The sequence below is a fragment of the Solea solea genome, chromosome 6 (genome assembly GCF_958295425.1).
Source record: "Solea solea chromosome 6, fSolSol10.1, whole genome shotgun sequence".
In the NCBI taxonomy this organism is placed as follows: Eukaryota; Metazoa; Chordata; class Actinopteri; order Pleuronectiformes; family Soleidae; genus Solea; species Solea solea.
The window spans coordinates 11,342,921-11,369,324 of record NC_081139.1 but is presented as its reverse complement, the minus strand read 5'-3'; the positions used below and the strand labels follow the sequence as shown (position 1 = coordinate 11,369,324).

The 26,404-nt window shown below is 40.9% G+C and overlaps 1 protein-coding gene across 5 annotated transcripts; it reads left to right on the top strand.

Moving 5' to 3' along the window:
• The first annotated feature begins 1,228 nt into the window (after positions 1–1,228).
• On the top strand, positions 1,229–25,626 carry LOC131460741 (synaptotagmin-2). Of its 5 annotated transcripts, none has more exons than XM_058631493.1 (9): positions 1,229–1,567; positions 15,206–15,434; positions 15,582–15,742; positions 17,875–18,006; positions 19,883–20,050; positions 20,487–20,657; positions 21,526–21,643; positions 21,997–22,130; positions 22,263–25,626. In XM_058631493.1, exons 2-9 carry the CDS (start codon positions 15,230–15,232, stop codon positions 22,476–22,478), a joined length of 1,305 nt encoding a protein of 434 aa, XP_058487476.1. In that variant the 5' UTR covers positions 1,229–1,567; positions 15,206–15,229; the 3' UTR covers positions 22,479–25,626. The 5 variants fall into 5 exon arrangements, with proteins under 5 accessions (XP_058487476.1, XP_058487479.1, XP_058487478.1 ...); XM_058631496.1 differs by having other exon boundaries at positions 1,230–1,567; positions 17,884–18,006; XM_058631495.1 differs by having other exon boundaries at positions 1,230–1,567; positions 20,490–20,657.
• Positions 25,627–26,404: the final 778 nt, after the last annotated feature.

The following is a 26,404-nucleotide window of genomic DNA, read 5'->3' as shown; positions in this document are numbered from 1 at the left end:
TTACCTTCAGTTGAATAAAGTAATAATCAGATTAAGACAAGTAGAGTATTCCATAATCTGTAATTAATGCATCTTTACAAGCAATTTAATAAGATTAAAAGACCCTATTGACATATGAAGTCATTATAAGACACTGCTCTGTCACATTCAAACAGGAATATAAATAGAAAATCCCTTTAACAACTCATGTCTTAGCGTCAATAGTCGAGATCCTCACATGTATCTGTGTAAACTGTTTTATCCTACAGGACCCAGCGGTGGCAGTGCGATGCAGCTCTCTTCTCTCTTTGGAAATCAGATAGTTTATTGATTCCAGATTGAAGAGCAAGACTTCATCAAGTCAATTCAATTCAATTAGAGCGTGAAATGAAATTAAAGCCAACTGCAGAAAAACACAGCGCAAGGTGTTTTTCTGCTTAAATTCTGATCTGATGCTCCGATTCTCTTCATTTACATCATCAAACAAGAGAAAGAATAACGACACGTGTCAAATGTCGCGTTTAATGCTACGTTTGCTGCATTATTACAGTGAGTCTGACTCTTGGGGCAATTAGGTGATTTTTTTTTCTTTTTTAAACCCCCTGATGAGGTAGCAGCAGTGATCTGTGGCTCTCCTGCAGTCCATCCACTCCTTTAAATTATTCACCAGAGACACATTAAACGCTGATAACCCGTGAAGGGAGGAACTAGTTTCCTTTTTATGTTTACTGCTGCTAGGAGAAGCACAAACAACTTCCCCTCTGCATGTATACTGCAGCAAAACCAGCCCAGGCAGACCAGTAACAATCCTCTCCTCTCCTCTCCTCTCCTCTCCTCTCCTCTCCTCTCCTCTCCTCTCCTCTCCTCTCCTCTCCTCTCCTCTCCTCTCCCTGGCCCTTACCTCACCTCACTGCACACAGATCCCTGCACAGCTCCTGCAGCAAGGAGGCACAGGACCTAAACTTACCATCCTCACCTCTCTCTTCACTGTTCATTGATTCTCCTGCTTGTGCACCCCCAACAACCCTCCCACCCTCTCTCTCTCGCTCTCTCTGCATCTGTTTCTCAAAGATCAGCACTCCCAGTCCCTGCCTGCCTGTACTAGGGTAGAAAAAAGTGATGGAGCAAGAAAGAAAAGAGGAGGAGCTCAGTGCGTTAGTGCGCCACAGAAAGCCTAACCCCTCCCTCCTCCACCCAATTGATGACAAGAGGGTTTTTTATTGAGTCGCTCCTCAGCCAATAAGCGAACAGTGCCGGGAAATACAGCAGCTGGCTCTGACGCTTGTGCTGATTTCAGTGTGTTAGAACAATGTTAATCTGTGAGTGCTTCTTATTTTCTCATCTCTGGCTGCATCTGAACGCAACTCAGCTGCACCTCTAGACCAGTAAAGTCTTGTTTGTGGGGAGGGGGCTGCTTGGACACGAACACCCCCCACATGAAATTGGAGTTTTGCAATGTCTTTTTGAGAGTGGGATAAAGGAAAGTGCAGATTGTTGAGATCTTCTGTCTTTTCTTCCTGTATCTTTTTTTTCCACTCTGATCTCCAGCTCCAGTCCCTCTTCAGGAGGCAGTACATCTATTTTCAAGGTAAGCACCCCCACCCACCACCCTCACCCTCACCCCCCCTTTCCATCAGCTTCATCAGTTACTGAGGCTTTGCTGCATACCGGGTTGTCACAGAGGCACCTAGCCTCATTACACACATCCTGCTTGATTGTGGGAGGAATAAAGAAAGAGAATAAATGGCTCAGGGGTAATTAGAGCAGACAGTGCTCGTGTCATCACCAGTCATCTCTCATTTTAATGTAGTTATGAGTTTTACAATAATAGCAAATGCAGAGTGGAACTTTGACAGCATGCCCGATGGTGCGTAGCATCATCATTTTATGCTGCAGTGTAATGTTACATAATAAAACAAACGTGTGTGTGTGTGTGTGTGTGTGTGTGTGGCTGTCTCTCACTGTAGAAGAGGAAAGTGGAACTTTTCCCTGGTTTATTGTCACAGAGATGTGTAAATAGTTTTTTGTCATACAAATATTTTTAATGAACATTAAAGCGAAAAGCGAAAAGTTGACTCCTCATCACTTTTCTCCGAGTGCACGTTCCTGTGTCGGCCTGCACATGCACTGTGATGAGAGTGAGCCACACTGTTACAGCAAAAGCTCTGAGGTAGTGCATGCAGTGACAAATGTGCTGAGCCAGCAAGAGTGAAGGGCCCCCGAGTCTACAGAGCGCAGTGTGCTCACATTAACGTGTGTTGTCTTAGACGCAGTAAACTGCTGCAGTTTTACATTCATTTATAAAATCCTTTTTTTTTTTCTTCCACAAAGTGGTTTGTAGTTTATTCATTTTATTATCATTCAGTGAGTTGAGATGTGGTTGGAGACAGGTCTCGTTAATGTGCGCTATATTTTTGCGCATTATGGCCTCTGATGGATCCTGATCCTGATGAACTTGTAAATCAAACCACAGTTCGAGCGACTTTACTTCTTCTCGTCGATAAGAAGCAAATCTTAAAATTTTTTGCCTCGTCCCTTGTGGATATTGCTTATATTTGGTTTATATTACACGTTTGGATGATTGATCTCTGTTGTACAGTAAGTTTCCAGGCAGATTATGATGCAGTAGTGTTAACAGATCAGTTTTTTTTTTTTTTTGCCAAATGTTGTGAGTTGCTGCAATGTGTCTGTATCCACATACACACTCACTCGTCCTGACACACACAGCTTCTGTCCAGGAGCGTTTCAAGAGACTTTGGGGGCTCCAGGCAAAAGGGGAACCGGAGGGCCATACATCGAACCTCCTCATTTCTTTTCTGCGAGAGAGTTTGCAACTATGGTGTTGTTGCAGCCTTCTCTATAGTCGCTGACTGAATTTATGGGAGTTCTCACTTAATTGTCTTTGCTGTGGACTGAATGGAATCAATTGTTCTCAAGGGCCCCCCGAGACATTAGTCCTACAGTCCAAAATATGCACGCACACGTCTTCTAAGCCATGCGTGTCTATAGGGATGGTGATTTATTAGCAGATTCTCAGACTGAGGCAGACATTTCCATCAACCTCAGCCTCACGTTGTGTACCTAAGCAGCAAATGGTGGCCTGCTAACTGCGTGCTGTTTTCACGTTCTGTCTTGACCATTGTACCTATAGTGGCTTCAGTGTGGGCGCAGCAGTAAAGGCAGTTGTTGGTCACACAGGTCATTGTTTCTTCAGGAGTTAACTACAGGCAACATTGGTACAGACTATTTGTTGCCTTCATTAAATGGCCTATTGACAACTGATATCTCGAACTTGCATTGTGACGAGTCATAATTAGATTAGATTAGACTTTATTAATCCCACACTGGGGAAATTCACATGTTGCAGCAGTTAAAGGACAGAGAACAAAAATACAACACAACCGAACAGAAATAGAACAAAAAAAAGAATAAACTGGCTCATTTACGCAGAGTTCAAATCGCCAAAATTCAAAATTGACCTGAGGCCATGTTTACGGTCGACAGTTTTGTTCATCTTAGTCTTCAACATCTTCCCACCAAGTTTCGGGAAATTCGGTGGAACTCAATCTATATGCTATAAGTTATAGGGCACTTCCTGTTTCGTGGCGAATGGTCGAAATCCACCAAAACACTGAGGGTTGCTGTGGCCGCGCGTTTTTTATGTCGGTAAGACAAACGTGCTTGGACGAGTTCGCTCATTTATGTAGGGTGCAAATCGCCAAAATGGATGCCAAAATTCTAAATGGCTGACTGCCACAGTTACGATTGACTTTTGTGTTCGTCTTGGTTTATAACATCTCTCCACCAAGTTTCGGGAAATTTGGTGGAACTCAATTTTGCCTCCGTTTTCCCCTTAGAGCCCTTGAGCAACGCACGGGTCTGGGATCTATGCCAATATCGCATTTCATATCACATGACCTCCGTGCCAAGTTTCAAGAGTTTATAAGCACGTTAACCCCCTCAAAAATTACGTCACACATATCTGGACTGGTCATTCCACATGGCGATTAAATGTTAAAAAGTCTTGCCATAGGTTGAGGCGAATGGACTGTCTTAGCCTCTCACTTTTTTTGATTGTGAGTTGTATTAAGATTTCTTGATGACAGTAAATTAACAAACATTAGATTCAGTATCAGCTGTTGGCCAAATTCTGATTTCAAACATTTGGTATCAGCCCAGAATCAGTGCCTAGTTGTCATCCATACAGTCAAATCCCCCCCCCCCCCCCCCCCCCCCCCATACCATTGTGGACAGTTGTTGCCGTGGTCATAAAGTGTCTTTTCAGCCCCTCTCTGTTTTTCCACATTATGATGAGAGTGCGTGCATTCCCTGAGCACTTCTGATGCCTGATGGTTCATGAAATGAGAAGCTGCACTGCAGCCTACAATCCTGTGCTCACTATAAACTCAGATCCCTTTTCACAGAGGCTGCGTGTCAATCAGCGGACATGAGACACAACATTTACTTTACTATTCTTCTGCTGAGACACATGTGACCGCTGATGTTAAAGGCGAGTTTCTGGTCCCTGTGTAATGATCCCGTCACAATCACAACACTTCTCTGCCGCAGGTTACCGTAGAACCGGGTCATTTAAAGGCTCAACCCTCCTTGAAAAGACATAGTGTATCAATAGCTATTGATCTTCCCAATGCGTGTTTGTGAAGAATACGATAAACAAATCAGACTATAGATTGAGCTATAGTGCAGGTTGATGATGTAGATGAAACAAACGAGGTGAAACAACCAACCAGGACGATGTCGTGTGATCACAGATGAGTGAGCCAGGATGAGAATGAACGCGTCAGTGTTCATGGAAAGAGCGTCTTTGTATATTTAAATGTGAAATTATTTACATTTTACCAGCGCTGCTCATAACCGTCAACCGTCACACTGGCATCAAAGGGCAGGGTGAGCAGTGAGGCGTTTAACTTTCTATCATCACCTGCACAAAAAGAAAAGAAGATTGATTATTTTCCACAGTCATAAAGAACTTGTACAGTGGTTTGCCTTTATTGCTTTATTTCAGATTGTCTTTTTTCTCTTCTCTTGTCTCACGTCTGCAGCCAAGATGATCAATAACTTGCAGCAGATAAACGCGGAGTGCATCACAGGGAAATAGTATTTTTAAGCACTATTTCCACTTGAGAGTGACACTCTCTGTGTGTGAGGTTAGAGGGTTTAAGGTTTGGAAAAATAAAGGTTCTTCTCCAATTGAATTTGGTGATGAATAGATGATCTAGAGTAAAAGGCATAACTAGTGCTGAAATGGACAGGAGTTAACCAGGAAAGTGCAAGAAATAAATAAATAAATAAATAAATAAATAAAAACCCTGTGCAATATTCTTAGGGCGCCACCAGCTTAACAATCATTGGCATTTGGTTTGGAGTGATGTGACTGAACACTGGTCTTATAGATGATATACGAACTGTCAATGAGTTTAATTTATACAAAATGTGCGTGTAAAGCTAAGGCATGTCTTAAATTAACCTGCATGATGTAATAAACCCGCAGATATGAAATATTAGGACAAACACAGGTTTCACTAATAACATTAATTAGAGTTCCACTGCGTGGTCATGCTATTGTTCATGTGTAATTCATGTTCTACCCATAGAAGCTGTTTCCTGCCCCTGAAACATGTGTCATTATAAAGCTGCGTACATGTTTCTCATATATCATGGATGTGTTACAATGAAGTGATTGAGAAAGGGCGATACTGTATATATGGCCATTATGGCACAGCTACAATCAAGTTATTATTTATGCCAGGGACTATGTCTCACTCAAATTCCCACTAACATTTAAAATAATGAGGCGCTCGGCTTGATGACGCAGCGTGAGTGTGACATTTTGGCATTATTATCTATTTATTGAGATCACTCACACTCTAAGATAAAATGTCGCGTCATATCATATATTGTACAAGCAGGACAAAGAAGGTTGTCTGCTGTTTGTGGGTAACTGCTGATAAAGGACTTTTTTTTTAATTATAGTAATTTGTCTCCTCTCACATCAATAAACCCTCGGCAGATTTGAAACCTGCTCAAGCGGAAAAAACCATCAGGCTGATATTGACACATCTGCTTTCTTGAATTCTCCTCCTTGCTCTCATCCGGACTTTGCTTCCCTGTGTGCAAATGTGTCCATGATCTTTTTGTGTTTCTAATAAATGTGGTATAGGAGTATTTCCGCTCACCAAAGTAGTTCAGGATGAAATCTGAATCTGGTGCGAAAAGGTCGCAGGAAAGGAAGAGGAAATGTAGGAAGTTGGAGGAAAAGATAATTACACAGTGAACTTGTTTCCCCTCCTGTCTTCTCTCCACTCAGTAATAGTCCATCATGCTGCCCCAAATCTGTACAGTCGGGCAACTCATTCTTCTCCAGTAAGAAGACGTTTTCCCTCCATCTTTATTTCCTCCTCATCCGTCTCTACATGTTGCTCTCTTCTCTCCTCCTACTCAAACGCCTAATGCACCAAATATCGTGATTCAGTCAGACTATTTCCAGCACTCGAAGGAAGATGCATGGATCTGTGTTTCCGTGACAACCAGGTGTTACACTATTTACAACTCGGAAACAATCTGAGAAGTAATTCTGACCACAAATGTGCAAAGTTTTGTGTGAATAAACTCTTGTGCATTTAAAGAGATGTAACCCTTAACCCTTTAAAAGTGAGCATATCGCAGATGACACGTTTGCACAAGCGTCGTCTGCATTACTGTAGTTACGTGACGTTTTGTGCTATCGGAAAAATTCCAACGGTTTCTGAAAGCTGAGAAGTTGCACGTCAAATCCAAACATGTGATTATTACAGTGATTTTACTCGCACTGTTTCAGGAAGCTGGAGCATCAGCGTCTTTGTTGCCAGAAAGGAGAGAGTAGGATCCGTACATAGTTTCCCTTTTTTTGGCCTGTTTTTGCACATTGAGAGACAAAGAAACAAGAACAACAACTCAAAAAAACGTTCAAAAACTGATGCTCTACTGTGTAGATTGTAAATAACTGCTAGATGTTGGGCGTTATTCTGGGAGAAATGGGCAAAAGCATTACTCACAGGACATTTTCTGGTCCTTATGGTTAAAATAAGAAAGGGGTTAGGTGTTAAAGGATTCTGTTGATCTGCTTTGACTTTTCCCACCACCATTAGACTTCCAGACATTTGGCTCCTGGGAGGAACAGTGGGAAATATGGCACTGGGTTTAGTGAGAGGGTTTCCAAATATGGTGTCACTGAAGTCTCTCCTCCACAGTTGAGCATAAAAAAATTAAGTTTTTTTCTTTTTGCCTCCATCTTTGTAATTTGATTGCATGCTTTTGTTGCAACACCCCTGCACAGGCCAAGGAAACACACATGTATGTGCCATCGTCATAGTTTGCTTTTTAGTGAATGGATCTGTGATAACGTCACAAGGGAAATTTAGAGAGAGAAAGTATTATGTTGATATGAACCCTGGAGGAGAGTACCCACCACGTTCACATCAGCATGTGTGTTTGTTGTGACTGAACATTAAACAACCACTTTGGAGATAATAAATCAGTGACAACTCTCCTGCTCTGATAAGTCTCTTGTTCTGAAAACTATTTCAGAAGCTGCGTATGAATAGATTATGAAATAAAAAAATGAAGTAAACTAACCACGCAGCTTTACTTGGTTCTCCTGCGGCTGAATGACTTCTCATGTTTAAACTGGTGGAATATTTTCTCATTACTTAGTTGTTAAAACCTGAACATTTTTGAATGCCTTTCATTTGAAGAACTTAATGCAACCTGACTGCAGTACACATGTATATCCTAATGTTAAGGTTTTTCTTCCTGAGGACCAGACTTTGGTCCCACATAGAACTAGTAGTCAGTGTTTAGACCAGAGAAGGACATATACTCCTACACACACATATACAAACTTGTTTTTATATCTTAGTGAGGACACATCATTGACATAATACATTCCTTAACCCCTTACCCTAACCTTAACCGTCACAACTAAGGGAGTCCTTTAAAGTGGTGGGGCCCAGACACATTGTCCCCACAAAGATAGGTTGTTTTTTTTTGTTTTGTTTTTTTACAATTTTACAATTTTTTTGGACCTCACAAAGATATAAATACAAGTACACACACACACACTTGCATAATCATCCCTAACATTTTTACATTTGCCTACTGTGACCATATGGTGCTCTGTTTTCTGTTGTGTATGCTGCAGTATTGAGTGGCCTGAGGAAGACCAGTGCGGCATGTATGTGTGTGTGTGTGTGAGTGAGAGGGAGAGAGCGAGACAGAGAGTGACAGAGAGAGACAGAGAGAGACAGAGAGTGACAGAGGGACACGGAAGGATTCAAGGGGGAGTAGAAGAATGGAAGAAAGAGAAATGATGAAAGCAAAGTAGAGGAATGAGCGAGGCACGGAAAGAGAGAGGAGGAGGAGGAGGAGGAGGAGTGTGAGCAGCCGGCTGTCAGAGGGACTGCCTTCTAGCTTCGCATTTCTCTGTTGCACCCCTGCATTGCAGCACTCCCTGCAGGAGCAGACAGGGTGCAGTCTTTTTCAGTTCCACTCTGCTGCCTCGGAGGAGACAAGTCTTCTTCACTGAAAACGTCCCATAGCACAACATTATAAACGGCCGTCTCTGCCTGTGTTTGTCCCTAATTTGGGGGTCTTTGATCGTGCTTCTTGTCGCTGTATTGGACGTCCCGGTGCAGCACAGACCTTCAGCCTGACTCATCCCCTGTGAGGCCAGTGACCAGTAGCAGGAGAAGGTTTACTCATTCAGACAAATAGTGAGGGATGTGCTGGAGTATCCCATAATGCAGTGGGAGTCCAAGTGGGACAATGTTGCTGCTACAGTTACTGCTACAGTATGTTGACGCTGCAGCTGGACTGTGTGTCCTTGCAGATGGGAAAGCTGCTGAGTCAAGAATCAGTGTGGTATATATACCTGTGTGTGTGTATGTATATATATATACATATACATGTATATAGAAAGCATTACTCAGCATTACTAAAATGTTGTGTTTTTATTTCATGCACATTTTCTGGTTCACGATTCTCGTTGCTCAGAGACACTTTGCTGACGTTTGTTGCATGAACTGAACAAAGTCTTATCTGTGTTTTACGCTTTTTAATGTCTGTGTAGTTTTTATGCTCTTAGTGCAAAGCAAATTTCATTTTGGGGCGAAAAAAGTTCCCTTTATTGCAAGCAATCATTTCATTACTCTCCATTTATGTACACTCTATAAAATGAATAAATAAGCCTACAAAGAAAAAGACTTGAGGCAGCACAATCAAGTTTTTACAAGGCCTTGAATCCCCATTCTCTTTCACAACTCATTAGCGCACAGCAGATTCATAGGTTCAACGATATGAGTGATCCATTTCACCTTTTCATTTTGCATGTGTCATCAATATACTGGATTTAAAGTGAAAGTAAATATATCTTTACCAATATTTCTTTTTTTTAATGGGGCTATAAGAAATTCAAATGTGTTGTGCTGAGATCAAAATAATCAACGTTTGAGGATTCACAGGCATTTCTCACAAATCACTTCATGGATTAGATGATGCTGATTTCTATTTGAATTGTACGTTAATGGTAACTTCTGAAGACACAGTGGAGAAAAGGCTTATTTTTCTACAAAGTAAATTTGATTTCACTTGGAACAGTATGAACAGTCTAATATTTAATATGCGCTGTCTTTTTTTTTTTAATGAAGGAACATGAATGTGTTCCTTGGCCTGGCTTACTGTCATTCACATTTTCTCTATTTCTTTTTTTCAATTCATTCCCCAATCTACCTTTGAGTGAATTAATGTACTCCTGTTGCCAAGTTGGCTTTTTCCATAAATGCAGTCCTGTCATATCAGCATTAAATGGCAGTCCATAATGAGTCACTGTGCGGAAGCTTTTTATTGAGACAGCACAATAATTCGTTCTTTTCACAGGCAGTTATCTCAGCGCACTTCACACCGGCAGGTTAAAGAGAAATCCAAACATGTTGTCCCACTGTAAATGACACAGAATGGTAAGAAAGAGAATCTGAGAAAGGAATTTGGAAATATGAAACTGCAAATTCATCAGGGAATTTGAAACTCATGTTTAAATACACATATTTATTCATTTGTCATTCTATGGTCACTGGGTGTTTGCAACCATTTTAGAAAGAGTTCATTTTGAACAAACACACATACGAGTGGCATCAATTTTCTCTTCCCACTGACTTCCATAATAGTTTATTTCACAAAACTATTCCTCTAAAGCAGCTTCGTGTTGAAATGGCGTTAAAGCTAACCTTTATCACGCAAGTCATTGTATTTCTCACACGTGGTCAGCCGTAAATATCTCTCTGCACTTCTTCTAGGCCACATCCTCTCAAAGGATTTTCTTTTGTACAAAGTTGCAGTCAAACGTACTTCATGTCGTGTTTGTTGTTTGTGATTCACAGTGGATGAAAAGAGAGGTGGTAAAACTGTGTAAGACAAATATCTCTCGGCCCAACTTTGCAGCACAGTGGTGGAGAAAAAAAAAAGAAAAGAAAAGGAAAAGAATGCTTTGTATGTGTCTGTGATGCAGCAAATTTCTATGAGATTTCTGCCCCCCTCTGGCAGAAGCAGGTCATTGCACAGTGAAGTAAAGGGAGAGGAGCATCCTTACTGCAGCTGCTGACAGCTGCTAGCTGAAAATGAACACGCAGGAAGGTATTTCCCAAAGGAGGGTGAGAGGGAAAGGATGATTTCAGGGAAAATCCAGAGTAAAAGATTGAACACTAGAACTGAAAAGCTCAAATGTGTGCAGCGGTAACTACCTGGGGGGCATAGCCATACATTTGATGTGAGATCAGTGTATCATGTAGATTTAATACAAGGCCAAGCTTATATCTGAGCTTCATATTGAACCCTGGTTCACACGTCTATGCGTTTGCATTGATTTCTTGGTCACACGCCGCTTGTTTCATGCATTTAATGGTCTGAGCTTGATGTTGTGGCATTGAATTCTTTTCGGTGTTGTAACTGGAGAAGATGCATTGCAATCCCGCTCTCCCAGTCATCACTGACGAGTCTCCTGAGAGATCAGAGAAAGGCTGGCATCTAATTATTCTTGGGTTCAGTTGTCCGTCCCAGTGGTTTAACAAATGAGGATCCCTCCAGAGGATCATATATATCTCACATTTCTGAGTCCAGTTATTGGGATCCAATTAATTTTGCATGAGCTCAGCACCATGTAGCTGAGCTGGTGTTGTGAAACCAGGACACCCCAAACAAGTTTGTCATCACTGCCACTGTCTCATTTGTCTGTGTCGCTGTGCTGCACTGATGAACTGTACAAAATGTTGGCTTTCTTCAAACGCACCCACGACACCCCAGACCCCAAAGCTGGTGCATTTTGATCTTTTACAACTGCCCTACAGTGTTATACCAAAGAGTGGCATGCTGCATCAGTTGTGTGAGCAGAATCACAAATAAGGTTAGGGGGTGTTTGGAGAGAAATAGGTTGAGAGGCTGCATGCATTACATTGAGGGAGGGTGTGTGACAGAGGAGGGAGGAAAATGGGGGAGACGGTGTGCATTGGAGTAGGAAGAGGGGGAGGAGGAGGAGGTTGGAGGAGGAGGAGGAGGAGGGGTGTAGTACTGCAGTGGAGAGAAGTGAGAGGAGACTGCAGTCTCTGCTTATGGGAGAGATCAGACTATGTTACCACAGCTGTGAGCAACTGTAGCCCAAACAGTAATTGATATTGGATGGGCCACCTCGAGAAGAGGAACACCACATCTGACCGGTGAGTTCTGATTTTGGAGACATTATTTGATATTGACGTGCAGCGGTGTGACACGAATGTAATCAGATCGTGGCTATGTGACACGGTCTGCTCGGCATTCACAAACTCTATGTGAGTGAAAGTAAACTATCACGCTGTGACTGTACTGCCTTCTTATTCTTGTGCATGAGGACGTGCCTCAGCTGCTTGCATGTGTGTGTGTCTGTGTGTGTGTGTGTGTGTGTGTGTGGCTAAGTGATGTTAAGTGATATTGGCCACTTAAACAATAAAGGTGTTTTTGTGTATCTGCATTCAGCCTTGTGTCAGGAAGATGCTAAGTTAGAAGACTTGTGCATTACAGGTGTATTACAGACATGTTTCCTCACCAGTAACTGCAGGTGATGATTTCTTGAGGGAGGCATTCTTGTAAAAATGGCTTTAGTTTTGTTCCTCTCTTCTTCTTTTTTTTTTTTGGGAGGGACCCCTGCTGCAGTTGAAACTTTAACCGTAATCGCCGTAAATCATAGCAGAGTGGCAGCAGTTGGCATTCATATTGTGCCCATGGTACAAAAGGCTCAGGCAATGACTTGACACTGGCCTTGATCCAATTTGTTATTTGATTGGCTAGTCACCTAGGCTATAGGCAGGTTTGTGGGCAGTCCTGGATGGCTGATAGACACTATCAGGATATCAGGATTGCTTAGCAACAAAGATCTGTTGGTCCACAGCACACAAGCCTTCACTGTACTGTATATGTCATCTGCAGTCGTGTGCACACAGCACAAATCCTACCTGTGAGAGTGAGAGAAACACTCGGATACACATGTCCGGAGGAAACACTTATCGATCTGTGGCCTGTGAGTCATTGAGAGTTGAATCGTGACTTTGTCTGAAGTCGGCCAGCTCACGTTTATGTCATGATACATGAGCCCTCTCACACACTGTGAGTGTGTGTACACACGGATTCAATGTATTATTTACTCAAAATCTGACACGTCAATTTGTTGTGTTTGGTATCTGTGGAAACCCTGCCCCTTATCTGTTGTCTGTGCTAATTTAAACTGTAGATATACAGTAATGTGGGTCCAAACTGAGGCAGAGCATTTTTTTCTTTGTAGGTGTTGAGCAGGTGATAACACACTCTGACACATTTATTTTATGTTCACTTTTATTTTTCATCCTCTCCTTTCTTCTCCTTTATCTGCCTCCTCGAAGCACTAAAGCCTAAGAACAGTCCAATACTGATAACACTATGCATGAATTACATAGGCCTTCAAAACTGCTTCATTTAAAAGGTATTAAGTCTGGAGGATAGGCAACACACTCCAAGGATTATAAATGCACAATAAACCTTTAGAATGACATAAATGTGAGCTAGAACTAGACCTTCACGTCCTCTGGGAATCTGTTTCCAGCTGAAAATCACATCTGTCAGACTAGAAGTTAAACAATCGTCCTCACTGCCGGCGATTTTATCTAAATGAACAAATAAGCTAAAAGTAGGAAGAATCCTTTTGTCTGTGCACCAGAATAAATGTGCCGAATAATTTAATCTAAAGTAAATGGATGCTATTGTTGTCAAGTGCTCCCAGTTGCCAGCAGCACATGTTGCTGTCACTGGTCGTCATGCAAAGACAGACGGGGATAACTAATATAATGTTCTCTTGACGCTGAGAGGTAAATTGATGTTGTTAATTGTTTGAAGTTGATTCAATTTCCAGAGGATAAAAACAAGACAAACCATTGTGAGGACACACTTGTGATGTGATGGATTTAGACTGCAGCTTTGTTGTCTCATTGTAAAATTGACTTTACTTAATTGTTCTTTTGGGACTTGAGTGAAAATATGTAATTGATCTGCATTTAGTTTTCTCCACAAACAAGTCATTTGTTTGATCTATAATTAGGCCGAAATAGAATATAGAAAAGTCATGCCTGAGTGGAGATCACAGTTTCCTAATGTGAAATACTATACAATATCACTATAAAAATAAAATAATGTCAAATCTTTTCGTCCAGTTATTGATTCATTCTTAAAATGGGTCAACTAATCAATTGAAGAGCTAATTGTTTCAGCTTGTTTTGCATTAATGTTCAAATATTCTTGACAAAATTACGGATTTCTACTGTGATACACAAGTGAAACACAAAGGAAAACATGTGAATGCAACACGGTAAGGGATGTTTCACTTATTCTGACACTTACCTACTCAATCACTGAGAGGCAGCCGAGAGGATTGTTCAACTCCCATGGCTCTATGTCAAATATGAAGCTGTGGTTATAGGAGCTGCTAAAGCTGTAGTGTGTAACTTTTTAAATACAAACAAATGTCTGTTGCTGATTAAGCCTTTCAGCTCCACACAACTCTCTCTGTGTCTTTAAATACAGCAGCGGTTTTGTTTTTGTGTCTGTGGCACTGAACATGGGGGAGGGGACACGTTCCATCATGACTGGGCAGGAGATGTGGAAGAAGCACCCAGTGCGAGTAAAGTGAGACACCTTCACACAGCAGCACCATTGCTTAAAATACCATGAAACTGCCGGGAAAAGTTTCAAAAGTGGATTATTCTGCTAAAAAGAATCTTTGATTTTCAAAAGGATTTCATTTGGCGTTACACACAATTTTAGCTTTGAACAGTTTGAGATTTGGGGATTAATTTGATTAATGTGGACAAAATGTACGTGTGAGAGTGAATGGTTGATTGTCTCTATATGTTGGACCCGTTCAGGGTGTACCTCACTTTTCCTATGCCCTATGGCAGCAGCACCCCCTGCGACCATGTTGAGGATAAACCGATCAATGATGAACGGATGAATGAATGAATGAATGAATATAGACCACAGTGTTAATGTAGTGTCATTTCCACACTTTTGCATCTGAGGATTAGTTTGTGCTCATTCACGTGACTGTGGATTATGACGATGTTCAATCCTTCTGTGATTGTGAGAAGCTGTTTGTGGTCAGAGCAGTTTCTTTGCAGCTCTTTATCTTGATCATCGTTCAAGAAAATGGAATCATCCAAATCCAGACGTCACTCACAGACAACAACAAAAAGACAACATTTAATAGCTGTTCTGAAGCATCATGTATCAGGTTTATCGTTATTTATTGTATTTGGATTATTGTTTTATTGTCTGGGAAGTTTTAAAAAAAAATTTTATCCATAGTTTTTTTCACATTAGAGCCATTTACGCCGGGGCTGAATCTAGTGATAATAGTGTCTAATGTCTAAAATCTAAAAAATAGAAAATGTCTTGAAATGGCATCTGCAAGTCTAAGATATTCATTAATAATACAAAATGGATGGATAAAGCATTTTCTGCCAAATTAAGTAAGCAATAATGACTCTTAGGTAAAAACCTTATTCTTGATGGTGCTACAGCCACTTTTGTTCTCCCTTTAATGAAATTACAATTGAGGTTGTGCCATTTTTTTTTGCTGATGCCTTATCTTCTTTTTCTGTCCGCTCTCTGTGTGTCTCAGGGAAGCTGCACCTAGTCTTTGACAATGAAGTTCAACTTGTTCAGAAAACCCCAGCCTGTGACGCCCACTGAGCCCAGTGGCGCCACCACCATGACCATGGCTCCCACCCAGGCTCTCATCTCCACCACAGCAATGGACACTTCGGGCTCCAACAACACAGAGATCAACAAAAATGACATGTTTGAAGAAATCAAGAGTAAATTCTTGAATGAAATTGAGAAAATCCCATGTAAGCAGCCTCGCAAGGCATTCCAAATCTCTTCTTCATAGATCCTGAATTCCATACACACACACACACACACACACACACACACACACACACAGTGTATGTTGTTACTCACTCTTAATTCTCTCTCTGTTGTTGTGACACTGGCAGTGCCTCAATGGGCTCTGATCGCCATTGCAGTGGTGGCTGCATTACTCATCCTCACCTGCTGCTTCTGTATAATCAAAAAATGCTGCTGCAAGAAGAAGAAGAACAAGAAAGGGAAGAAGGGCAAGGACGGCTTCAACATGAAGAACATGCAGGGTGGCGAGGTATGACGCTCCGTGCAAAAAAAAATAAAAAATAAAAGTCAGCGACGTTTTGAATGATGCTTTGCCTCTGTGCTCCCTCCCCTTGATAACTGATTTCATGATGATTTATTGACATGTTGTTGAGTTTGTTGTGAATCTAAAGCTAACCACAGCTAACCACATTTGATCTTTCACCAGCAGCTCTTTTAGGCCAGGCTGTAGAGGACACAAGGAGAGCTCTCTTCCACTCCTTCTTATTTGATGTTGTCATTGTGGTCATTTTAAATGTGTGACATATTCCATTGTGGCCTGTGGTGAAAAATGACATGCCTTGTAACAAGGTGGCAGAGAGTATTGATTTCTGGGGAAGTCGTCAGTCGCAGGAACACAACGCTGCAACTTACAAGTAAAGATGCTGGATTGAGGACTGAGGGCTTGCAGAAATATTGGGAACGTTTGGAGGCAAAGTAAAGACACATGAAAGGATGAACGTTGGAAAAGCCACTGATTAATTTGATGGCTAATCAGCTGACGTTACCGTAGATTACCCTGTGCTCCAGTGACAGCTAATTAAAGCCATCAATTACTTTTGTCTACAATGTGAAAACAAGGGTGTCATTTCTCATCATAATTGTGGTGGTAGTGGTGGTTTTGACTGCCTCTGTTTTTGTAGCGTGTTTGGTGTCTTGTGAGTTCAATCTCTTCCTTTCTCTGCTCCCCCTCCTTTCTTTTTTTCCGCTTTGTGTCTGTCTTGTGTGCCTCGTGTTTCTTGACTGTGGTGGACTCCCGCTCTACGGTAGGTGGATAGCCAACGTTGACACTCTCCGGCCCCCTGGGGGCGGAGGGGGGTTTCATGGAATGAAAGTTGTAGCTTCCTTTGCTTTTTTCTTTTTTTTTCCTTCTTCTTTTTCTTTTTTTTTATTTACCACCCTTTATTTTTATTTTTGTTATGACAGCTTGAGAATGTAACAATGGAAAGCTATGATATGCTCCATAAACCCCAAAGAGGAGAGTCTAACCATCTAATGCATTGTTCCTGGGACAATGTAACTGTAACTCACACCAATATGGAAAGTATTGGATTAAGAGATGATATGCAAGACAATTTTAACACTAATTATCTATGCATGTGATTAAGGGCATGGTTGGTTGTTTGGGAGACATGGAAACGGTGATGATAAAAACTGCATGAAGAGCCAAACACTTGCAAATCTGTCCTTTTGATTGTAATACTCAAGGAGGAGGCAGAATGTGGAGACACTGGATGGCCTGGAAGACAGAAAAGAAACACAAACAAAGTTGAGGTCACCTTGACAATGAGGCCTTTATTTAAACACTGAAGCATAATTCAAATAGCTGGCTGTGCCCTTTAATCCTGAACCATTTATTGTAATGAATGCGAGCTGAGAAAACAGGCATTTATCTGGTGCCACATCAATTTAGAGGGGACACAAGACGTGCGGGTTAAAGGAGTTTTGGATTGAAAAACTTGTGGTGTGGTTTCACGAAACAACCATTTCAATTCAGGCAAATGTTTTCAAACTATCACAACCATCTCCTGGCCCTGAATAGTATGTCTTACTTGCCTTTTAGTCATTTAATATGCATTGGCATTTGCCGTTGTGAGCTAGTTCTTTAGGGGTTTTTATACAAACACCAATTCCTTGACCATGTGGTGAAATCAAAGCCCTTTTAAAAACACAAGAGAACTATACTTTACCGGTAAAACCCCTTTTTTAAGTGGAACTAGCATGCAATGCCTCCTCTGACTCTGGCTGTCACTGTACTGCACAAGCATGTCAAAGGAAATGCCCGATGATCCAAAAACACTGAGGATGAGGTGTGCAGAGTTACACTCAGAAGTATTATTATTGTATTTGGATATGATATCAATAGAGATTTATCACTGTGTAAATGATAAAAAAAAAAAAAAAAGAAAGAAACCTGGTTATTATCATCAGATGCTGTGCAGGTAAGCAGTAACCAAAACATGTATCTCCCATGTTAAAAAAAACAAAAAACCTCTTGGAGTTCCAGTGTCTGTGGCATGCTGATTGTTGTGGGGAACCCTGCATTGTGAATTCCTGGTTCCCCGAGGTTTTAACACTCTTGTTTTTTTTTGTTGTTGTTGTTTTTTTACCTTCAAACCACAGAAACCCCAGGATGACGACGATGATGAGGGAGAGACCGGACTGACTGAGGAAGAGAAAGAGGAAGAAGAGAAAGAGATCGAGAAACTGGGGAAGCTGCAATACTCTATAGAGTATGACTTTGAGAACACAAAGGTTTGTCGTCATCAGCCCGTAAATGTTTGATTTGCATCGGTTTTTCAAAAGTGAAAAGAATCACAGTCATTTGTGTGGGTAAAGGAAACGGTGCCGAGAGTGATAAGGTCTGAGAGTGGAAATATAAAAGTGTTTAGTTGTCATAAAGCACACTTAAAGAAATTTAAAATAAAGTCCAAAAGCTGAAATTCAGTAGTTTTGTATTTTAGAGTGTTTTAACTGAACTGAGAGTTTGCACATTTTATCTGCCTGAAATTCTCGCTGGGGTAGTTAACATGTTTTTTGGCATAACTGAAACGCAAAAATTGAAAACAAGCTTCTTCCAATTAAGGCTTCTTGCCAAGGTGAAGGCCTACCTTCCCTTGAAAGATTTTGAGAGGGCAATTCACACCTTCATTACTCATCTCGACTGGACTACTGTAATTCCCTCTACTGCTAATTTGCAATTCTTAGAGGTTGTTTAAAATGCTGCTGCTCGCCACCTGACAGAGAGCATATCACTCCTGCTCTGGCCTCTTTACACTGCATGGCTCTCGGTCTTTTTTTAGGATTAATTTCAAGATCCTATTACTTACTTTTAAATGTCTCCGTGGCCTGGCACCTGCGTACCTGACAGAGCTCTTGAAGCCACACACTCCCACTGCTCTTATATGTGCCGAGATCATGGATAAAAAAACAAAAACAGGGAAGATAGAGATAGGGGAGTGATTCTGTGGCAGCTCCAAAGCTGTGGAAGAGCCTTTCTTTACAGCTCCGTTGAGCAATTTAATAATCTGAAGACTTCCCTCTTCTCGCTGGGTTTTAATATGAGTCAGATTAGACAATTTGGCCTCACTGTACAGTCATGGACTGTTGTAATTTACTTTTCTATTGTTCTATGATTTCATTGTCTCTCTCTCTCTCTCTCATACACTCCTGCTTCTGATCTTTGTCTCTCTCACCCCTTTGTTACTCTCTTTATTTCTCTCCTCCTCTCTTGACCCCAGTCTTGAGTCACTTTACCTTTGTGGTTTTTCTGGAGGCGTAGTGCCATTGTTTTGTTTTTGTTCATTTATGTTTTATTTGTTCTTTTGTTTCCCCCCTGGCTTTATTCTAACATTTTAACACATGCTATTGTTTGACTGTTGATACCTGTGTGTAGATTTACTGTTCTCCATCTCTCATCTACTCCCTCTCACTTTATTTTTTCTGTCACCCACCGAACCAGCCGAGACAGATGCTGCACATCTCTGAGTCTGGTTCTGCTCATTGTGTGAACTATGGGCTTTATTCCCTTGCATTTCCAGACTAGACACCTTGTAATATGTAATTAGGCTTGACTGGTCTGTTATTCTAATTATTATTACTGATCCAGCCTATACTGCAGCGAGTTTAACATTCTGGCAGATGAGTGTTAGCCTCTAGTAGCAAGGGCATAGGATTGGTTACAAGATCGGTCGGGAAAATCCTGGGAATGCAAGTGTGATCCTTTTCACAGTGAGAAGATAAACCAATACATAGATTTACCACAAGTCGGGGATTACGAAAAGAGGAAAGCCATTGGATAAAAGGATTCAATACCCGTGTCATTGTAAAAGCAAATAAATGAAGTTAATTCAAGATAAAAAAAAACAAAAAACAGAGCAGAGACTTCAACAATGTCGCAAAGGTATCACACTGTGTAATTTGCCATGGAAGAAAACTCAGACTTTCAATATCCCAGCCAGGCAAGGCGTGTGTGATTGATTCTGCGTGTCTCAACGTTTCAGACTGTGTTATATCACCAATCTGTGGCGGGGACCTCGATACAAATGAAAGATCTCACAAGGCGAGGATTTTGTCTGGTTAAAATGCTGTTTTTTAACGCTCCATATTCCGCCCTATTCTCCACACTCAGCTCACAGTTGGCATCCTTCAAGCTGCAGACCTCATGTCTATGGACTCGGGAGGAACGTCTGATCCTTACGTCAAAGTCCATCTCTTCCCCGACAAGAAGAAGAAGTACGACACCAAAGTGCATAAGAAGACTCTGAACCCGGTCTTCAATGAGACGTTTGTATTCAAGGTGAGTTTCATAGCTGGTGCAGAGCGTCGTCCTGGCAGACAACACAAAGACAGGTAAGGATGGGAACGTAAGCGATCATCTTAACCCCTTTGGTTAGTTGAAAGGCAGCTTCTCAGCTTTATCTGGGTGTGTGTGTATGTTTAATAAACACACTGCTCCTTCCAGTCCTGGCTAATAAGGTCCACAGAGACCGTATCGTGGCTCTGGGCCATACTGGAAGTGCTGCCTGCCTGCACATTTGCAGAAAAAGGAAATGTTCTCTCTCTCCCAGGCGTTACATTATATCATACAATTTGACTCCATTTATGTTATTTTATGCTGTTTCACGCTCTCTCTCTTCCCCCCCCCCCCCCCAGGTATTTGGTTTTCAAAAGTGTTTTCAAAAGAAAATGGTCACCACAAGTTTACCTTAAAACACTTTAATTTATTTATTGAGCAGCTTCCCTATGAGGAGCTCGGGGGCAAGACACTGGTGATGTCCGTGTACGACTACGACCGGTTTTCCAAACACGACGTCATTGGAGAGGTGAAGATTCCGATGAACACCATCGACCTTGGACGACCCATCGAGGAGTGGAAGGATTTGGAAAGCGCCGATCAAGAGGAGGTGAACAAAAACAAAATAAGACCAACATCAACAACAACTACTTGCCTACGATCACCCTCACGATTAACTGTGTACATATACACTCGAGCACACAGCATGTATAATTCACCATGTAAAAGATTGCACTGTTCATGTTATAGGAGCATTTCCTAAAAATCACAGTGGGCAGTCAATTTAATCTTTTTTTTTTTTTTTTTTTAAATGAAGTTATACTCAATATACACATACTGACTTTTGGTATAAATGGATGGGCTGGGAAAAGTCATGAAGTGATCTATTAACTGAGCAACTGCAAAGCACACGTTGCTGACTTTGGTCTTTTTATTGGATTTGCTGATAAAAAAAATCAAAGGGAGCACAATCATAATACTAATAAACTTTATTTTGTCATACAAGGACTGCAGCGCAAAGCGCTTCGCAATGAAAGGAAAATCAAATTTAAATAGAAAAGAGATACAAATACAACAATAAAACACAACACAGGGTGGAATAAGATAAGAAAAGCCTAAAAGGGTAAAAACCCTTTAAAATAAACTTTAAAATAAACTCAAAATGCAAATGAAACACAACACAGTAAAGAGTAAAGATTCTTTTAAAAATATCTAGTGAGGTGGCGTCCCTGATATCTAAGGGTAGTGTGTTCCCTTTTATTTCATTAAGTCAGTTAATCAATAGCGATGTTTAAAGAGACTTAATATATGTATTGCTTACAGTAATTAAATATGGTTCAAGTAAATTAAATAGATATCGTTATAGTCTTAGCCACATTTTTTACAGTTATTCAAACAAACAGCTGACAACTCATCATAAAACAAGCTGTTTGTGTCTTTTCTCGCTCTCGCTCTCGCTCTCTCTGCTCACTGCTCAGCCTGAGAAACTCGGAGACATCTGCATCTCGCTCCGTTATGTCCCCACTGCTGGAAAACTCACCGTCTGTATCCTGGAGGCAAAGAATCTGAAGAAGATGGATGCCTGTGGATTATCTGGTAGAGAAATATGATCAAATAAGCACTCCGCGACACAGTTTACATTATGATTGTGGTACTGAACAAAGTTAGTTTTTTTTATGATAATAAATAGTGGAAATTAGACTCAGTGAGATGATTTTCTGTTTGACAACAAGACCACAGACATAGAAAATAATAACAAATTCAGAGTAACATATGTGGCCACACCTATTAATATTTTTTATTATCGATATTAAAATAAACTCAAATGCTGATTAAAAAAAAAGACATGGATTTGGATCACCATGTGATTTAACTTGCCAAAGACCAAGGAAAGGAAGAAAAGTGCTGGAAGATGTTCTCTGTTGCTTATTATACAATGATCATTTCAGATCCCTATGTGAAGATCCAGCTGCTGCAGGGAGGAAAGCGTCTGAAGAAGAAGAAGACTACGGTGAAGAAGAACACCTTAAACCCGTACTACAACGAATCCTTCAGTTTTGAGATCCCTCTAGAACAGATGCAGGTACCGTACACATCAAATTTGATTGATTTATTTCAGAATATCTTTGCCTCTCTTAGCCAGGACCCAGTCTGAATGTAATAATGTGAAAAAAAAAAATATAATTACACAGATTATCTCCCATTTCCTACTTAGAAAATCTTGGTGGCAGTCACCGTGTTTGATTACGACAAAATTGGTAAGAACGACGCCATCGGCAAGATCTTCGTGGGCAGCAAGGCGTCTGGCTTAGGTCTGAAGCACTGGTCCGACATGTTGGCTAACCCACGCCGTCCCATTGCCCAGTGGCATCCATTGCAACCAGAAGAAGACATTGATGGTCAGCTGGCGTCTTTGGCTGCAAAGAAGTAACGCGCTCCACCAACCAGCTAATGCACTAACTCAGAAACCCAACCTCCCCATCTCTACTTTGCATGAATCCCATGACTTTACACGCGACGACTTGTCGTGATGACAACCGCTCAGCAAAAAAGAGACATCCTAGAATATCTGCTCAGTTATGGTGAAGTCGGCGAAACTGTTTGTAGAACATCACATTTCACAGACTATAGTGTGTGCTGAGAGGAGTGGCGTTGAGTTATCAGGTGACAGTTTCGTGAACGATTGACTCGGGGTCTTATGTTCATTTCTGAAGAACTGATTCTTAGGGTGCTGACACTGAATGGAAGTCTTGGTGAAGCCAAAACTGGAAATAGAGCTTTAGTTTAGTTAACTGAGCATGCTTTACTTGCCTCCCCCACTGCTCTGCATTTACCACGCCCAGTAATGCATCTTGCTAATACATGTGCTATAACTTGCAAAAGAATGTACTGTAATTTTGGGCTATTTCCTGCACAGCGTTGTGTGTGTGTGTGTTCGGATTTAAGTTGATCAACGCAAACATAATTTAAGCGACACCTGAAGAGGTTTGCAGCGACCCCCTGCGGCAATGAGCATTTTATCCGCTCTCATTTGAGGAGGAGACGCATACAGTACAGTACAGTTGTTTACAGAATGGTAGGGGTGCTGCAATTATTCAATCATCTATGCATTTATAGGTTCGACGCGCATTTTTTTTGTGTTTTTAGAGAAATTAAATGTAGGACACGAATACATGGGTGCCTTTCTTGTTAGGGCACTTTAGGAAATACAGGAGTCGGGAAGGAGAACTTTTTACGGAAGTCATCAGGGACGCTGTAAATGTGCCATCTGAAATCTGTCGTGGGCCGTGTTGACTTCTTGGATGTAAAACCTTAGGGTTTACCAGAAGGCTTACCAATGACTTTCCAAACAATTACAACAGTGCTTTGGCATTTTGCTTTCTTTCAGCCATTAAACGGATTACATGTGTTTCTTTGCTTTGATGAATGTTGTAGTTTTCCACAAACACCACCACCCCACCCCCCCAGCCCCCGCCCCAGCCCGGTGTAAAACTAGATTGTGAGGAAGGATTTCTGTTGAAGACGAGATGTTTTTATAGAGAAGTGAATTTGAAATGTAAGCTGTGACTGCACTTTTTACGAGAACAAGCATTAAAGTGTACAATTACAGGTTTGCAAAAGTGCTACATTTGAACATGCTGTATAATACAATAGACACACACACCCAGGACCATTTGCTTAAAGCAAAAAGAGCTACAGAATCGAGCACGTATCATACCTCACAGTATTTTACAGTTGGTTAGATCAGTGGTCCATTAGCCATACGCTTTGTCAACCTGGAGCAAAAGTGCTGCAACGTGGCGACTCTTCATCACCCTCTTACTATATCAGTGCAGTGGTAAGGAGGCAATGAAAGGCTAAAAGACTTTTCAGCAACTGAAAACCTAGTTGTGAAAAGAAAAAAAGATTAATCAGCAATGCGTTTGTACAAGTAAGTACATTTGGAATCAATTCCTTCGTCTTTAAAATTTCTACCTTTACGATTTGTACATTTCTAAAAAAAAAGGGTACTCTTTTATGAATCACAGACAGAAACAGAAAAAGTGTTAGTAGTTTTACCGCTATTCTTTTGATCGAATTATCGGATTATTTCAAACACCTAACAAGTGTAGTTAAATACAACTTCGTCATTTTGTTTTCACGTGTCAAGAAAAGCCCCACTGTACATTTTAACAAAACCAAAAGGAAACATCTGCTGTATCTACCTTTATATGACTAACAATGTTGAGTGACGCTGATTCTAAACAACACATTTGAACCCTAATGGTCAGTATCTGTGACCAGCAAAGAAAAGTTCAGATGTGAGAGTTGAAGCTTAGCATATGTGAGGAGTTTGGTTTTCAGATGCTCATAAAACTTTGATTATTGCAGCCGCTCGTAGCCTCCATAGTATCAGCATAAATAAAAATGACTAATAGCAGCTCACCATTTGGTCCGCCCACCATATGTCCTCCTTACGGCAACATAATACATTGCGCAGATTTGTGAATAAGCTATACAGCATGACTTTACAAGATGATGTAAATAGCAGCATGTTTTAAAGAGGAACCATTATTATATTGTGTATGTGTGTGTGTGTTTGTGTTATATGTCACTTTTTGATAATAAAACAGAGTAAAAAAAACGGTATGCACTGACTGCAAAGTGTATGTATTTTTGCTAAATGGGACTGACTGTACGTCTAAATAATTAATGTGAGGAATAATTCATGTTAGGGATCAGAGGCTCCTTTCGAGCCGGAAACTATTGCAGGGTTGCTCTATATGAATCGTCCTCTCGGTTTTTCCCATGATGTTGCATGACTGTCTTATTTCCTGTCATTGTCTGTATGTGTTCTCTGTGCAAAACCCAGTGTATGTGCGGGCTACAGGTCATGGAATTATTATTCATTTGTGCTTGCACTTGTTATACAAGTAAACTATCAGTACATATATATATATACTGAATATATATGTATGTATTGATGGTATATGTGTGTGTACAGTGGATTTTTTGTTGATGTTGTTGTCTCATACGTGTTCCCTTTCTCCACGCTTGCCAGACCAGTGTCAAGTCTTAGTTAATCACATGTAGATACAGTCAGCGACTTCATTGACTTGTAGCCCCTCTCGGCTGTTCCGTACATAATCAAATTGTACGTTCTCATCTCGTGGCTGTTAAAAATAAACCTGCTCTCATATTATGTCTGATCACACGTCAGAGAAAAAAAGAAGAAGAGTGAAATCAAATCATTAATTTGCATAAAGGATGAACCAAATCGATTTTTCTTATTATATTCCATTACTGAGTTAGCTGTGGGACATGCTTTCTGACGATTATTGATGCAGCCTTCTTAAGTAGCTCCAGTCTGATAATTAAGCTATGAATAACTTTTTTTTCATAACAGATGTCAATTTATGAGGGACCACACAGTTTTAATTGATCACAGTGAGAGGAGCTGTGTCACCTGTGCATGCGACGAGATCTCACTGCTGTATCTTCTGTGACATCTTCGATGTGGGGATTTGTTTTTCTCCATCTGGTTTTCTGGGTCAGTGTCATTTACTGTTTGTTTGCAACATAAATGAAGATGAACACGATCTCCATGAAAGACCATTTTTGTATCAGGTAGCTACAACGTGTGTGTGTGTGTGTGTGTGTGTGTGTGTGTGTCTATGTCCATAGAGTATACAGAGAAAGACAGAGCAGATATATTTACATTTTTAATGTCTACTAGATTCATTATCACAGGATGGTATTACATTTCCTTTCGCTCCCTTTCCAATTTGTGTAATGGCATTCTTCTCTTGGCATCATTGATTATGCTCAGTCTCATCTACTGTACATCTACATATATTGTATAATCTCGATTTGTTGTTTTGTGTATTTGCAATAAGACCAAATGACCCTGTGATATGAACTATATATGAGTTTTTATAGCATTTCTGCAATGCAGGCAACGAAATCCCCGTCTTCCTGGGTCTCGCAGGCTGTCTTGAGCACAGACGGGCCCGTTTAATGCAGAACCATATTTGCAATGCAATACTGCCAACCTGATTCACTTCCTCTTTAGTCACAGTCCTCTGGCCATAATACAGAACATCCAGAAAGACGACTGTCATCCAGCTCCATCGTTCCACGCTCTTAGCGAACCACATAGACAAGGAAACTGCTTGCACCCGACTCCCATTTTTGTCTTGTTGTAGACGTGTGTCTGTAGTTGGACCTTGTTGTGAACTGCATGATATACCTACAAAACGCCACATTTTCCAGTAGAGGACAAAACAAAAAGACCAAAACAAAGTGTACTCGTATATCGCCCTGTGAAACTGAAGTATCAAGGGATCCAAAATGTGGAATGTGGTCAGGGCTTATCTG